We start from the raw sequence: 17,193 nt of genomic DNA, 5'->3' as shown, positions 1-17,193 counted from the left end.
AGTGGACGTAGTAGAAGTGTAAGTAGTAGAAGTGAAATTAATGGAAGTGGATGTAGTATAAGTGGAAACAGAAGACGTGGAAGTAGTAGAAAAAGTGGAAGTAGTTGAAGTGTAAGTGGTAAAAGTGGAATTAGTGGAAGTAGTAGAAGTTTAAGAAGGAATTAGTGGAAGTGAACACACTACAAGTGGAAGCAGAAGGAGTTTAAGTAGTAGAAGAAGTGGAATTAGTGTAAGTGTATAGTAGAAGTGGAATTAGTGGAAGTCAGAGAAGTCTAAGTAGTAGAAGAAGTGGAAGTAGTAGTAGTGGAATTTGTGCAAGTGGAAGGAGTTCAAGTGGAAGCAGAAGGAGTGGTAGTAGTAGTTGTGAAAGTAGAAGAAGTGGAAGTAGTAGTAGTGGAATTAGTGGAAGTGGAAGTAGGTGAAGTGAAATTAGTGGAAGTGGAAGTAGTAGAAGTGGAAGTAGTAGAAGAAGTGTAAATAGTTGTAGTGTAAGTAGTAGAAGTGGGATTAGTGTAAGTAGTAGAAGTGTAATTAATGGAAGTGGAAGTAGTAGAAGTCTAAGTAGTAGAAGAAGCGGTGTAAGTAGTAGAAGTGGAATAAATGGAAGTGGATGTAGTATAAGTGGGAGCAGAAGAAGTGGAAGTAGTAGAAAAAGTGGAATTAGTTGAAGTGTCAGTGGTAGAAGGGGAATTAGTGGAAGTAGTAGAAGTCCAACAAGTGGAATTAGTGGAAATGAAAACAGTACAAGAGGTAGCAGAAGGAGTTTAAGTAGTAGTAGTAGAAGTGGAATTAGTGGAAGTGGAATTAGGAGGAGTGGAAATAGTAGAAGAAATGAAAGTAGTAGAATAAGTGGAAGTAGTAGTAGTGGAATCAGTGGAAGCTGAAGGAGTGGTAGTAGTAGTAGTCGTGAGAGTAGAATAAGTGGAAGTAGTAGTAGTGGAATTAGTGGAAATGGAAGTAGTAGAGGTGGAAGTAGTAGAAGTGAAATTAATGGAAGTGGATGTAGTATAAGTGGAAGCAGAAGAAGTGGAAGTAGTAGAAAAAGTGGAAGTAGTTGAAGGGTAAGTGGTAGAAGTGGAATTAGTGGAAGTAGTAGAAGTTTAAGAAGGGGAATTAGTGGAAGTGAACACAGTACAAGTGGAAGCAGAAGGAGTTTAAGTAGTAGAAGAAGTGGAATTAGTGGAAGTGTATAGTAGGAGTGGAATTAGTGGAAGTCAGAGAAGTCTAAGTAGTAGAAGAAGTGAAAGTAGTAGAAGAAGTGGAAGTAGTAGTAGTGGAATTTGTGGAAGTGGAAGGAGTTCAAGTGGAAGCAGAAGGAGTGGTAGTAGTAGTCGTGAAAGTAGAAGAGGAAGTAGTAGTAGTGGAGTTAGTGGAAGTGGAAGTAGGTGAAGTGGAATTAGTGGAAGTGGAAGTAGTAGAAGTGGAAGTAGTAGAAGAAGTGTAAATAGTAGTAGTGTAAGTAGTAGAAGTGGGATTAGTGTAAGTAGTAGAAGTGTAATTAGTGGAAGTGGAAGTAGTAGAAGTGGAATAAATGGAAGTGGATGTAGTATAAGTGGGAGCAGAAGAAGTGGAAGTAGTAGAAAAAGTGGAATTAGTTGAAGTGTCAGTGGTAGAAGGGGAATTAGTGGAAGTATTAGAAGTCTAACAAGTGGAATTAGTGGAAGTGAACACAGTACAAGAGGAAGCATAAGGAGTTTAAGTAGTAGTAGAAGTGGAATTAGTGGAAGTGGAATTAGGAGAAGTGGAAATTGTAGAAGAAATGAAAGTAGTAGAAGAAGTGGAAGTAGTAGTAGTGGAATTAGTGGAAGCAGAAGGAGTGGTAGTTGTAGTCGTGAGAGTAGAATAAGTGGAAGTAGTAGTAGTGGAATTAGTGGAAGTGTAAGTAGTAGAAGTGTAAGTAGTAGAAGTGAAATGAATGGAAGTGGATTTAGTATAAGTGGAAGCAGAAGAAATGGAAGTAGTAGAAAAAGTGGAAGTAGTTGAAGTGGAAGTGGTAGAAGTGGAATTAGTGGAAGTAGTAAAGGTTAAGAAGGGGAATTAGTGGAAGTGAACACAGAACAAGTGGAAGCAGAAGAAGTTTAAGTAGTAGAAGAAGTGGAATTAGTGTAAGTGTATAGTAGAAGTAGAATTAGTGGAAGTCGGAGAAGTCTAAGTAGTAGAAAAGTGAAAGTAGTAGAAGAAGTGGAAGTGGTAGTAGTGGAATTAGTGGAAGTGGAAGTAGCTCAAGTGGAAGCACAATGAGTGGTAGTAGCAGTCGTGAAAGTAGAAAAAGTGGAAGTAGTAGTAGTGGAATTAGTGGAAGTGGAAGTAGGTGAAGAGGAATTAGTGGAAGTGTAAGTAGTAGAAGAACAGTAAATAGTAGTAGTGTAAGTAGTAGAAGTGGGATTAGTGGAAGTGAACGTAGTACACAGAGGCAGAAGGTGTGGAAGTAGTATAAATGGTAGTAGTGGAAGTGAACACAGTACAAGTGGAAGCAGAAAGAGTGTAAGTAGGAGAAGTAGTGTAAGTAGTAGGAGTGGGATTAGTGGAAGTGGACGTAGTACACATGGAAGCAGAAGGTGTGGAAGTGAACGAAGTACAAGTGTAAGCCGAAGGAGCGGAAGTAGTAGAAGTCGAAGTAGTGGAAGTAGAAGTTGAAGGAGTGGAAGTAGTAGTCGTGGAAGTAGTATAAGTGAAAGAAGTGTAAGTAGGAGTAGTGGAATTAGTAGAAGTAGAAGGAGTGGAAGTAGTACAAATGGAAGTAGAAGTAGAAAGAGTGGAAGCAGAAGAAGTGGAAGTTGTAGGAGTGAAAGTAGTAGTCATGGAAGTAATAGTAGCGGAACTAGTAGAAGAAGTGGAAGTAGTAGTAGTGGAATTAGTGAAAGTGGAAGTAGTACAAGTGGAAGTAGAAGTAGAAAGAGTGGAAGCAGAAGAAGTGGAAGTAGTACTTAGTAGTGGAATTGGTGAAAGTGGAAGTAGTAGTTAGGAGTGGAATTAGTGAAAGTGGAAGTAGTAGTTAGTAGTGGAATTAGTGAAAGTGGAAGTAGTAGGAGTGGAAGCAGAAGAAGTGTAGTAGTCGTCGTGGAAGTAGTGGCAGAGGAAATAATAGAAGTGGAAGTAGTAGTGATATGTGTGTGTGTGTGTGCATGATAGCATGAAGCTGTGGGATTGATTCCAGTGGGGGATGGGGGGGGGGGGGGGGGGGGGGAGGGAGGGCTCGACCTTGATATCCTGACCAAGCGACCCTGAGGGGTAAACAGAAAGGTCGTTTATTTTTCCAATTGTGTTCTTTGAAAAGCCAACATGTTTTGTCCAGCATCTCTCTAAATGACAACCTATGTTAGCGCTAAAGCTAACACATGATTCTCCCCAATACTCAAAACTTTCATGCATTTGTAAAAAAAACTATCTTAGAAAAGCTTTAATGTTAGCATGTAGCTCACATAGCTATGCTAGTGTTGTTAACCTAGCACGATACTAGAATGTGATGTTAGCTCATAGCTCATATAGCTACTGCATATGCTAGTGTTGCTAACCTAGCTTGATGTCAAAATGCAATGTTAGCATGTATCGCACATAGCTATGCTAGTGTTGCTAACCTAGCATGATGTTGACTGAAATGTTAGCATGTAGCTCACATAGCTACTATATATGCTAGTGTTGTTAACTTAGCTTGATATTAAATTGCAATGTTAGCATGTATCTCACATAGCTATGCTTGTGTTGCTTACATAGCTTGATAATAAAATGCAATATTAGCATTTAGCTCACTTAGCTATGCTAGTGTTGCTAACCTAGCTTGACATTAAAATGCAATTTTAGCATGTAGCTCACATGTGTTGCTAAACTAGCTTGATATTATATTGCAATGTTAGCATGTATCTCACATAGCTATGCCCGTGTTGCTAATCTAGCTTGATAATAAAATGCAATTTTAGCATGTAGCTCACTTAAGTATGCTTGAGTTGCTAACCTAGCTTGATATTAAAAAGCTATTTTAGCATGCAGGTTACATAGCTATGCTAGTGTTGCTAACCTACCTTGGTATTAAAATGCAAAGTTAGCTTGTAGCTCACATGTGTTGCTAACCTAGCTTGATATCATATTGCAATGTTAGCATATAGCTCACATAGCTACGCTCGTGCTGTTAACCTAGCTTAATAATAAAATGCAATGTTAGCATATAGGTCACATAGCTACGCTCGTGTTGTTAACCTAGCTTGATAATAAAATGCAATGTTAGCATGTAGCTCACATAGCTATGCTCATGTTGCTAACTTAGCTTAATAATAAAATGCAATGTTAGCATGTAGCTCGCATAGCTATGCGCGCGTTGCTAACCTAGCGTGATGTACACAGTACAACAATGTCGTGTACCACTGACACTTCTTTTAAATGGGCCTAACATAAGTGTCAGTGTAAAAGTAGAAAACAGTTTTTGTAACTCACAATAAAACAGTATTTGTTTTTGTTTATGTTTAATAAATAAAGACACTGTTTGAATCTTCTGTTGCTGAGCAAGCATGCGTGTTACATTCAAGTCTACCTTTGTGCTAATTATAACATTCTTGTTGGATTAGTAATGTCTACACTACCAAGTGTGTTGTTGCGTACAGTACCAAGTGTGTTGTTGTGTACAGTCCCAAGTGTGTTACCGTGTTTCCTTGAATTGCCGCAGGGCATATAGTATACGCCTGCCTTGAATTACTGCCGGGTCAAACTCGCTTCCCAAAATAATTAGCACATGCTTAGTATTACCGCCTGGTCAAACTCGTGACGTCACGAGTGACACTTCCCCTGTCATCATTTTCAAAATGGAGGAGGCTGATTCTAATTCCGGTAATTTGAAATCGCATAAAGGGAAGAAGATTAAAAGCTATTCAGTAGGATTTAAGGTCCAAGTTTACATCAAACTCAATTTTTTACTGCATACCTTTGGTAAGTTCCGCAGTGAGAAGAGGTTTTAAAATAATGAGTGAGAAGAGGTTTTAAATTAATTAGCGCCCCGGCAGCAATTCAAGGAAATTCGGTATGTACAGTAACAATTGTGTTATTATGTACACTACTAAGTGTGTTACAGTATGTACACTACCAAGTGTGTTGTTATGTACACTACTATGTGTGTTACAGTGTGTACAGTACCGAGTGTGTTGTTATGTACACTACTAAGTGTGTTACAGTGTGTACAATACTGAGTGTGTTGTTATGTACACTACTAAGTGTGTTACAGTGTGTACAGTACCAAAAGTGTTGTTATGTACACTACTAAGTGTGTTACAGTGTGTACAGTACCGAGTGTGTTGTTATGTACACTACTAAGTGTGTTACAGTGTGTACAGTACTGAGTGTGTTGTTATGTACACTACTAAGTGTGTTACAGTGTGTACAGTACCAAGTGTGATGTTATGTACACTACTAAGTGTGTTACAGTATGTACAATACCAAGTGTGTTGTTATGTACACTACTATGTGTGTTACAGTGTGTACAGTACCAATTGTGTTATTATGTACACTACTAAGTGTGTTACAGTATGTACACTACCAAGTGTGTTGTTATGTACACTACTATGTGTGTTACAGTGTGTACAGTACCGAGTGTGTTGTTATGTACACTACTAAGTGTGTTACAGTGTGTACAGTACTGAGTGTGTTGTTATGTACACTACTAAGTGTGTTACAGTGTGTACAGTACTAAGTGTGTTACAGTATGTACACTACCAAGTGTGTTGTTATGTACACTACTATGTGTGTTACAGTATGTACACTACTAAGTGTGTTACAGTATGTACACTACCAAGTGTGTTGTTATGTACACTACTATGTGTGTTACAGTGTGTACAGTACCGAGTGTGTTGTTATGTACACTACTAAGTGTGTTACAGTGTGTACAATACTGAGTGTGTTGTTATGTACACTACTAAGTGTGTTACAGTGTGTACAGTACCAAGTGTGTTGTTATGTACACTACTAAGTGTGTTACAGTGTGTACAGTACCAATTGTGTTATTATGTACACTACTAAGTGTGTTACAGTATGTACACTACAAAGTGTGTTGTTATGTACACTACTATGTGTGTTACAGTGTGTACAGTACCGAGTGTGTTGTTATGTACACTACTAAGTGTGTTACAGTGTGTACAGTACTGAGTGTGTTGTTATGTACACTACTAAGTGTGTTACAGTGTGTACAGTACCAAGGGTGTTGTTATGTACACTACTAAGTGTGTTACAGTATGTACAATACCAAGTGTGTTGTTATGTACACTACTATGTGTGTTACAGTGTGTACAGTACTGAGTGTGTTGTTATGTACACTACTAAGTGTGTTACAGTGTGTACAGTACCAAGTGTGTTGTTATGTACACTAATAAGTGTGTTACAGTGTGTACAGTACCAATTGTGTTATTATGTACATTACTAAGTGTGTTACAGTATGTACACTACCAAGTGTGTTGTTATGTACACTACTATGTGTGTTACAGTGTGTACAGTACTGAGTGTGTTGTTATGTACACTACTAAGTGTGTTACAGTGTGTACAGTACCAAGTGTGTTGTTATGTACACTAATAAGTGTGTTACAGTGTGTACAGTACCAATTGTGTTATTATGTACACTACTAAGTGTGTTACAGTATGTACACTACCAAGTGTGTTGTTATGTACACTACTATGTGTGTTACAGTGTGTACAGTACCGAGTGTGTTGTTATGTACACTACTAAGTGTGTTACAGTGTGTACAGTACTGAGTGTGTTGTTATGTACACTACTAAGTGTGTTACAGTGTGTACAATACCAAGTGTGTTGTTATGTACACTACTATGTGTGTTACAGTGTGTACAGTACCGAGTGTGTTGTTATGTACACGACTAAGTGTGTTACAGTGTGTACAGTACCGAGTGTGTTGTTATGTACACTACTATGTGTGTTACAGTGTGTACAGTACCGAGTGTGTTGTGTTGTTATGTACACTACTAAGTGTGTTACAGTGTGTGAAGTACTGAGTGTGTTGTTATGTACACTACTATGTGTGTTACAGTGTGTACAGTACCAGTACCAAGTGTGTTGTTATGTACACTACTAAGTGTGTTACAGTATGTACAGTTCCAAGTGTGTTGTTATGTACACTACTAAGTGTGTTACAGCATGTACAGTACCAAGTGTGTTGTTATGTACACTACTAAGTGTGTTACAGTGTGTACAGTACCAAGTGTGTTGTTATGTACACTACTAAGTGTGTTACAGTATGTACAGTACCAAGTGTGTTGTTATGTACACTACTAAGTGTGTTACAGTATGTACAGTACCACGTGTGTTGTTATGTACACTACTAAGTGTGTTACAGTGTGTACAGTACCAAGTGTTGTTTTGTACACTACTAAGTGTGTTACAGTGTGTACAGTACCAAGTGTGTTGTTATGTACACTACTAAGTGTGTTACAGTGTGTACAGGACCAAGTGTGTTGTTATGTACAGTACTAAGTGTGTTACAGTATGTACAGTACTAAGTGTGTTGTTATGTACACTACTAAGTGTGTTACAGTATGTACATTACCAAGTGTGTTGTTATGTACACTACTAAGTGTGTTACAGTATGTACAGTACCAAGTGTGTTGTTATGTACACTACTAAGTGTGTTACAGTGTGTACAATACCAAGTGTGTCGTTATGTACACTACTAAGTGTGTTACAGTGTGTACAATACCAAGTGTGTTGTTATGTACACTACTATGTGTGTTACAGTGTGTACAGTACCGAGTGTGTTGTTATGTACACGACTAAGTGTGTTACAGTGTGTACAGTACTGAGTGTGTTGTTATGTACACTACTAAGTGTGTTACAGTGTGTACAGTACCAAGGGTGTTGTTATGTACACTACTAAGTGTGTTACAGTATGTACAATACCAAGTGTGTTGTTATGTACACTACTATGTGTGTTACAGTGTGTACAGTACTGAGTGTGTTGTTATGTACACTACTAAGTGTGTTACAGTGTGTACAGTACCAAGGGTGTTGTTATGTACACTACTAAGTGTGTTACAGTATGTACAATACCAAGTGTGTTGTTATGTACACTACTATGTGTGTTACAGTGTGTACAGTACTGAGTGTGTTGTTATGTACACTACTAAGTGTGTTACAGTGTGTACAGTACCAAGTGTGTTGTTATGTACACTAATAAGTGTGTTACAGTGTGTACAGTACCAATTGTGTTATTATGTACACTACTAAGTGTGTTACAGTATGTACACTACCAAGTGTGTTGTTATGTACACTACTAAGTGTGTTACAGTGTGTACAGTACCAAGTGTGTTGTTATGTACACTACTAAGTGTGTTACAGTGTGTACAGGACCAAGTGTGTTGTTATGTACAGTACTAAGTGTGTTACAGTATGTACAGTACTAAGTGTGTTGTTATGTACACTACTAAGTGTGTTACAGTATGTACATTACCAAGTGTGTTGTTATGTACACTACTAAGTGTGTTACAGTATGTACAGTACCAAGTGTGTTGTTATGTACACTACTAAGTGTGTTACAGTGTGTACAATACCAAGTGTGTCGTTATGTACACTACTAAGTGTGTTACAGTGTGTACAATACCAAGTGTGTTGTTATGTACACTACTATGTGTGTTACAGTGTGTACAGTACCGAGTGTGTTGTTATGTACACGACTAAGTGTGTTACAGTGTGTACAGTACTGAGTGTGTTGTTATGTACACTACTAAGTGTGTTACAGTGTGTACAATACCAAGTGTGTTGTTATGTACACTACTATGTGTGTTACAGTGTGTACAGTACCGAGTGTGTTGTTATGTACACTACTAAGTGTGTTACAGTGTGTACAGTACTGAGTGTGTTGTTATGTACACTACTAAGTGTGTTACAGTGTGTACAGTACCAAGGGTGTTGTTATGTACACTACTAAGTGTGTTACAGTATGTACAATACCAAGTGTGTTGTTATGTACACTACTATGTGTGTTACAGTGTGTACAGTACTGAGTGTGTTGTTATGTACACTACTAAGTGTGTTACAGTGTGTACAGTACCAAGTGTGTTGTTATGTACACTAATAAGTGTGTTACAGTGTGTACAGTACCAATTGTGTTATTATGTACACTACTAAGTGTGTTACAGTATGTACACTACCAAGTGTGTTGTTATGTACACTACTATGTGTGTTACAGTGTGTACAGTACTGAGTGTGTTGTTATGTACACTACTAAGTGTGTTACAGTGTGTACAGTACCAAGTGTGTTGTTATGTACACTAATAAGTGTGTTACAGTGTGTACAGTACCAATTGTGTTATTATGTACACTACTAAGTGTGTTACAGTATGTACACTACCAAGTGTGTTGTTATGTACACTACTATGTGTGTTACAGTGTGTACAGTACCGAGTGTGTTGTTATGTACACTACTAAGTGTGTTACAGTGTGTACAGTACTGAGTGTGTTGTTATGTACACTACTAAGTGTGTTACAGTGTGTACAATACCAAGTGTGTTGTTATGTACACTACTATGTGTGTTACAGTGTGTACAGTACCGAGTGTGTTGTTATGTACACGACTAAGTGTGTTACAGTGTGTACAGTACCGAGTGTGTTGTTATGTACACTACTATGTGTGTTACAGTGTGTACAGTACCGAGTGTGTTGTTATGTACACTACTAAGTGTGTTACAGTGTGTGAAGTACTGAGTGTGTTGTTATGTACACTACTATGTGTGTTACAGTGTGTACAGTACCATTACCAAGTGTGTTGTTATGTACACTACTAAGTGTGTTACAGTATGTACAGTTCCAAGTGTGTTGTTATGTACACTACTAAGTGTGTTACAGCATGTACAGTACCAAGTGTGTTGTTATGTACACTACTAAGTGTGTTACAGTGTGTACAGTACCAAGTGTGTTGTTATGTACACTACTAAGTGTGTTACAGTATGTACAGTACCAAGTGTGTTGTTATGTACACTACTAAGTGTGTTACAGTATGTACAGTACCACGTGTGTTGTTATGTACACTACTAAGTGTGTTACAGTGTGTACAGTACCAAGTGTTGTTTTGTACACTACTAAGTGTGTTACAGTGTGTACAGTACCAAGTGTGTTGTTATGTACACTACTAAGTGTGTTACAGTGTGTACAGGACCAAGTGTGTTGTTATGTACAGTACTAAGTGTGTTACAGTATGTACAGTACTAAGTGTGTTGTTATGTACACTACTAAGTGTGTTACAGTATGTACATTACCAAGTGTGTTGTTATGTACACTACTAAGTGTGTTACAGTATGTACAGTACCAAGTGTGTTGTTATGTACACTACTAAGTGTGTTACAGTGTGTACAATACCAAGTGTGTCGTTATGTACACTACTAAGTGTGTTACAGTGTGTACAATACCAAGTGTGTTGTTATGTACACTACTATGTGTGTTACAGTGTGTACAGTACCGAGTGTGTTGTTATGTACACGACTAAGTGTGTTACAGTGTGTACAGTACCGAGTGTGTTGTTATGTACACTACTATGTGTGTTACAGTGTGTACAGTACCGAGTGTGTTGTTATGTACACTACTAAGTGTGTTACAGTGTGTGAAGTACTGAGTGTGTTGTTATGTACACTACTATGTGTGTTACAGTGTGTACAGTACCAGTACCAAGTGTGTTGTTATGTACACTACTAAGTGTGTTACAGTATGTACAGTACCAAGTGTGTTGTTATGTACACTACTAAGTGTGTTACAGTATGTACAGTACCAAGTGTGTTGTTATGTACACTACTAAGTGTGTTACAGTATGTACAGTACCACGTGTGTTGTTATGTACACTACTAAGTGTGTTACAGTGTGTACAGTACCAAGTGTTGTTTTGTACACTACTAAGTGTGTTACAGTGTGTACAGTACCAAGTGTGTTGTTATGTACACTACTAAGTGTGTTACAGTGTGTACAGGACCAAGTGTGTTATGTACAGTTCTAAGTGTGTTACAGTATGTACAGTACTAAGTGTGTTGTTATGTACACTACTAAGTGTGTTACAGTATGTACATTACCAAGTGTGTTGTTATGTACACTACTAAGTGTGTTACAGTATGTACAGTACCAAGTGTGTTGTTATGTACACTACTAAGTGTGTTACAGTGTGTACAATACCAAGTGTGTTGTTGTGTACACTACTGCGTTGCTAAAGGAGCGTTAAGGCGACACAAGGGTCACCATGAAATGTGTCCAAGTCAGCATCCACACCAAAACATCCTTTTTTTTCATTAAATATTCTTATTAATACCACCACCTTGTTGGTAAAAGTTCTATACTTCCATAATAATAATAATGATAATGTTATTGTAGCACCTTAATAATAATTAATATTATTGAAATACCCCATTAAAAATAATAACTTGCTGTGTTAACTGCTAACATGCTAATGTTAGCATGCTAGATTAGACAGCCTTACACCTTACAGTCATATAACTTGGTATGTGACACTTGTTAACTGTTAGCATGCAAACAATAGCAGTGCTAGCAAGCTAACTTCCATCTATTTTCTACCGCTTATTCCCTTTTGGGATCGCAGGCGGCGCTGTTGCCTATCTCAGCTACAATCGGGCGGAAGGCAGGGTACACCCTGGACAAGTCGTTACCTCATACCCGGAGGGAACCCACACATTCACGGGGAGGACTTGCAAACTCCACACAGAAAGATTCTGAGCCCGGGATTGAACCCAGGACAAGTCGGGCCCTTCGTATTGTGAGGCAGACACACTAACCCCTCTTTCACCGTGCTGCCCAGCAAGCTAACTTAAAGGCCTACTGAAACCCACTACTACCGACCATGCAGTCTTATAGTTTATATATCAATGATGAAATATTAACATTGCAACACATGCCAATACGGACTTTTTAGTTTACTAAATTACAATTTTAAATTTCCCGGGAGTTTCGTCTTGAAAACATCGCGTAATGATGACGTGTACGCAAGACGTCACGGGTTTTTAGGAAATATGAGCGCTGCACACACACACAGCTAAAAGTCGTCTGCTTTAACCGCATAATTACACAGTATTTTGGACATCTGTGTTGCTGAATCTTTTGCAATTTGTTCAATTAATAATGGAGAAGTCACAGTAGAGAGATGGAGTTGGGAAGCTTTAGCCTTTAGCCACACAAACACACGGTGATTCCTTGTTTAAAATTCCTGGAGGTGAAACTTTACTATGGATCAGAGTGGTCAAGCGAACATGAATCCTGTCCGAATGTCAACCAGCAAGTTTCGGTGAGAAAATTGTGGTAAAAAGTCGCCACTTACCGGAGATCAGCTGAGCTTGTGCCATCCATAAAGCTGCCGTCGACTCCCCTGAGACACTGCGCGTCAAGTCACCCGTGGAGACACACACCTCCGACTATCAGGTACTGTTAAACTCACTAAAACACTAGCAACACAATAGAAAGATAAGGGATTTCCCAGAATTATCCTAGTAAATGTGTTTAAAAACATCGGAATCCGTCCCAATGCAATCGCGTTTTTTTTTTTAAACTTTTTTTTTTCTAGTTCGTCGTTATCAATATCCTCAAACACGAATCTTTCATCCTCGCTCAAATTAATGGGGAAATTGTCGTTTTCTCGGTCCAAATAGCTGTTTTTGTTGGAGGCTCCCATTAAAAACAATGTGAATATGTGAGGAGCCATCAACATGTGACGTCATCGTCTGCGACTTCCGTTAAAGACAGGGCTTTTCTGTTAGCGGCCAAAAGTTGCGAACTTTATCGTGGATGTTCTCTACTAAATCCTTTCAGCAAAAATATGGCAATATCGCGAAATGATCAAGTATGACATAGAATGGACCTGCTATCCCCGTTTAAATAAAATCTCATTTCAGTAGGCCTTAAAGCGTGATAACTTTTATTATTAAAATGCGAACTTTAGTTTTTTTCTCTCTAATTAGACAGCCATACACCTTACAGTCATATAACTTGGTAGCTAACTTAAGCATGATACAATTTTTATGTATTTCCATTTCAGTTCGTTTTGCTACAGTTTACCCTAGAGTCATATAACTTGGTACGTGACACTTGTTAACTGTTAGCATGCAAACGTTAGCAACCTAAATCAAGCATGCTAACTTTTATTATTAACATGCTAACTTTAGTTTTTTTTCTGTTTAATTAGACAGCCATACACCATACAGTCATAACTTGGTATGTGACACATGCTGACTGATAGCACGCTAACTTTTTGAGCTAGTTTTGCTACAGTTTATTCCAGAGTCGTATAACTTGGTACGTGACACTTGTTAACTGTTAGCATGCAAACGATAGCATGATATCAAGCTAACTTTTATTATTAACATGCTAAATTTTTTTCTAACTCTGGTTTTTCTGTCTAATTAGACAGCCATACACCTTACAGTCATATAACTTGGTATGTGACATATGCTAACTGATAGCATGCTAACGTTAGCATGCTAACTTTTTGAGCTAGTTTTGCTACCTTTTAATCCAGACTCATATAATTTGGTATGTGACACTTGTTAATTGTTAGCATGCAAACGATAGCATGCCAGCAAGCTAACGTAAGCATGCTAACTTTTATTATTAACATGCTAACGTTTTTACTAACTTTAATTTTTTTCTCTCTAATTAGACAGCCATACACCTTACAGTCATATAACTTGGTATGTGACAGATGCTAACTGATAGCATGCTAACATTTGCTTGCTAACTTTTTGAGCTAGTTTTGCAACCTTTTACTCGAGTCATGCAAACGATACCATGCTAGCAAGCTAACCTAAGCATAATAACTTTTTCATCTATTTCCACAGCCATTCACCTTACAGACGTGTTACTTGAAATGTGAGCACACATGCTATGTGTTAGCATTTTAATGTGTGCATGCTAACATTTTAGGCTAACTCTGTCGCTCAGTTTGTCCAGTTATACCTAAAACACACGGATTCGGACACTAGGCACCATCTTCAAAGTACGGCAACCCCCGGCCAGAGGTCCAGGGCACAGATGGCGGGCCTATCAAATGTTCTAGTTATTTTTCAGGTGCTACAATAATAATTATTTGGAAAGATAGTGTTTAATTTTTATGGGTTTTGCTGTGGAAGGAAAGATAATCTCTCTAAGTTTTAGTGCAAATATGAAAAAAGTAGAAGGAAAAAGAAGGGGCCTTAAAAAGTGACCAAATATTAAATTTCTCTGCACTGTATATATGATCATATTTACAAATATTAATTATTGATATCAGTGCAGACATGTTGGTGACATTCTCTGGCAGTGAAGCATTCATGGAGGGTCGAAAATAAAGAATGAAATCATTAAATAATGACCTGAATGTGTCATTAGTTCATTAAAATTGGAATTAAAAAAATATAAATGTGTGATGACGTGTCATTGATTAATTTAACATTTAACGTTTTTACTGTTGAATTATTTCACAATGTATTTCATTAATTCAATATGCAATCAGTTATTGATTTAACTATTACACTATTTACATCAAAATTTTAATAAATTATTTCATGATTCAATTACTTTAAAAATGTGTGGCTCGGCGCTTCATTAATGCTGACACACATGTTCATTAAATAATGAATAAATCATTCAATTGCCAAATCATTACAGTAATTAAATGTTGAAATTACTGTTTCAATCGTGAAAAAAGTATGTATTAAAAACGGTTAATTTAAATTAACAATCTATTAAATTGTGGAATAATTCAAACATGAAATAATAAATCGTAAATCAATTTATTAAATATATAAAACATTTAATACATTGTTAATAGAATAAATAATTGAATTGTAAAAATAAATATTAAAATTAATGCTAAAATAAATCCTTAATTTAATCGTGATACAAAAGAACTGTCAATTCAATCAATAATTAAGGCTTAAAACATTCACAATTAAAAAATAAAACAATAAATAAATAAATCATAAATTAATTAATTAAATATGAAAATATTTATTACATTTATTAAATACTTAATTGAATTGGGAAAATGAATATTTAAATTATTGCCTAAATAATCCCTTAATTTAATCACGATACAAAAATGTTGCCCATTTAATCAATATTTTAATAAGGCTTTAAACTTTTTGAACAATGAAATAATTAATTAAAACATGAAATAATGAAAAATAAATAATTAAATTGTTATGTTTTTTTTATTATTACAAATGTTTTAATTGTTAAATAATTAAACATAAACAAATTTACTTTAACTTATTATGCATTTGTTTATTTATTCCAATTTTAATGAATTTTTGACACATTAAAAATGATTTTAAGAATTATTTCTTTATGTCCTTGTGACCTTCCATAGTGAAAAGGTAGGATAGATTTAGAAGGAGTCCTGCAGGACTTGGACCAATGAGACAGGCACAGGTCTGGAAGTCCGTCCCTGAGAGGAAGTCCGGTGATTGGAGCATTTCCAAGATCTGATCGCAACATTTCAAGTCCACACTTCGTGGTTGTTCCAAGAAAATCTTGAATGGTGGATGAAGAATGTATTCTTCTTCTGGCCACAAGCAGCAGCTTTGTGTCCTTCATGAAGAACTTCTTCTCAGCAGGCATCGTGGCGCGTCTTAAAATATAGTGGCGCTTGTGGACGCCTTTTAGTCCCGACTGCGCTTGTGGAAGAAGAAGAACGGTGTCCTCTGTGGCAGACCCAGCAGCATGGGAACTCGGTTCTTGTGCGTGATGCGGATCTGGACAAGCAGAGAACCCACACAAGGTCACATGACGCTTCCTTCTGACGGCACTCTTCATCCTTCCCAAATATACTCAAGTACACAAACCTTCCTGCGTCTTGGATTTACTCCAAGTTCTACTTTAAAAGTTTTACAGTACTTTTAGACTTTAGGACGGGTAGAACTTCCATAATATTTGATCATCTGCATTTAATTGCAAAAACTAAAAAGACAATAAAGAGATAATGAAGACACTTTTTTTTTTACACACACCCTGAATTGGTGGCAGTCAGTGTGAAAAATTATACAAATATCTGATTAACAAAAATAATAAAATGAAATAAAAAACAACACACACACACACACATGCACGCACACACACACACACACACACACACACACACACACACACACACACACACACACACACACACACACACACACACACACACACACACACACACACACACACACACACACACACACACACACACACTGTGTATATATATATATACAGTATACCGTATATTACCAAATAGTAGCCCGGGCGTTTATTCCACAAAATCATTTTTGGAGACGGGCGTTTAAAAGGAGCATTTGGTTATTTGCACAAGGCTTTTATTTGTTTTTGAACCAGCCTGCACCAGGCCATTATTTGATTACAATGGTTACTGTCCAGTATTTTCTTTTCGTATAAAAAAACTTAAAATGTAAAAGCTATTGTAAACATACAAACAAAAAAACAAGACTATCAAAAGACAAGAGACCAACAAGGCCTCAACATGGCAGTAGTGCAACAATTGTCAAATAGAATACCAATACTGAAAATAAATAAAGTTTTTTAAATAAAGCAACCTACCGGGAAAAATACAATTATGGTGCCAAGTACTCAAGTATAAAACCCACCATCAAAACAGAACAATAATAGTCTCACTTAAATAAAAATAAAGGCTCCAGTATTCCAAGTTTTAAATAAAGCAGCATACATGAAAAATACAATTTTGGTACCAAGTACTCTATAAAACCATAAAATCAATAATATTGCTGCAAACGCAACCCCAAATGCAACTCAGACCCACTCATCCTCCTCCTCCTCCTCCTCTTCCTCCCCCTCCTCTACCTCAACCCTCTCATCATCGTCCGCCTCTTCAATCACAAGTTCATTGAGGAACTGCTGTTCCTCATCACTCTCCTCCTCTTCCTGAACCACAGCAGCACCCTGCTGTCTAGCCCTCAACAGCATCTCTCTGCCTGCCTGACATGGCTGTCCCTCCTTGAGGCACTAAATGAGCTGATCCTCACTCCCATCAGCTGCCACCGTCAGCCCACACACCTTGTAGGATACTAGAAAGCAACAATCAGCTATGGCTACTGTTTGCAACACACCCACACACACACACATACACACGGCCAGCCAGCCTACCTTGAATGAGTTAATCAGAGTGTACCGATCCAGAGCATCCCAGGCTCCCAGGACCCAGTCGACCAGGAGGCGGCGGGAAGGGGCTCTCA

The 17,193-nt window shown here is 37.5% G+C and overlaps 1 protein-coding gene across 2 annotated transcripts in view; it reads right to left on the bottom strand.

Annotated features, from left to right (window-relative positions):
* Nucleotides 1-12,867: 12,867 nt before the first annotated feature.
* The window catches only part of LOC133538112 (diacylglycerol kinase beta-like), a 117,720-nt gene continuing 113,394 nt past the window's right edge, over nt 12,868-17,193 (bottom strand). For both annotated transcript variants that reach the window (XM_061879432.1, XM_061879434.1), the window contains one exon: nt 12,868-15,699. In XM_061879432.1, the coding sequence (XP_061735416.1) occupies nt 15,607-15,699 (93 nt within the window). In that variant the 3' untranslated portion in view covers nt 12,868-15,606. The remainder of the gene's footprint in view (nt 15,700-17,193) is intronic.

Source organism: Nerophis ophidion, linkage group LG19, assembly GCF_033978795.1.
Source record: "Nerophis ophidion isolate RoL-2023_Sa linkage group LG19, RoL_Noph_v1.0, whole genome shotgun sequence".
NCBI lineage: Eukaryota > Metazoa > Chordata > Actinopteri > Syngnathiformes > Syngnathidae > Nerophis > Nerophis ophidion.
The sequence above is the reverse complement of the archived record's forward strand: the minus strand, read 5'-3'. Positions and strand labels throughout refer to the sequence as shown.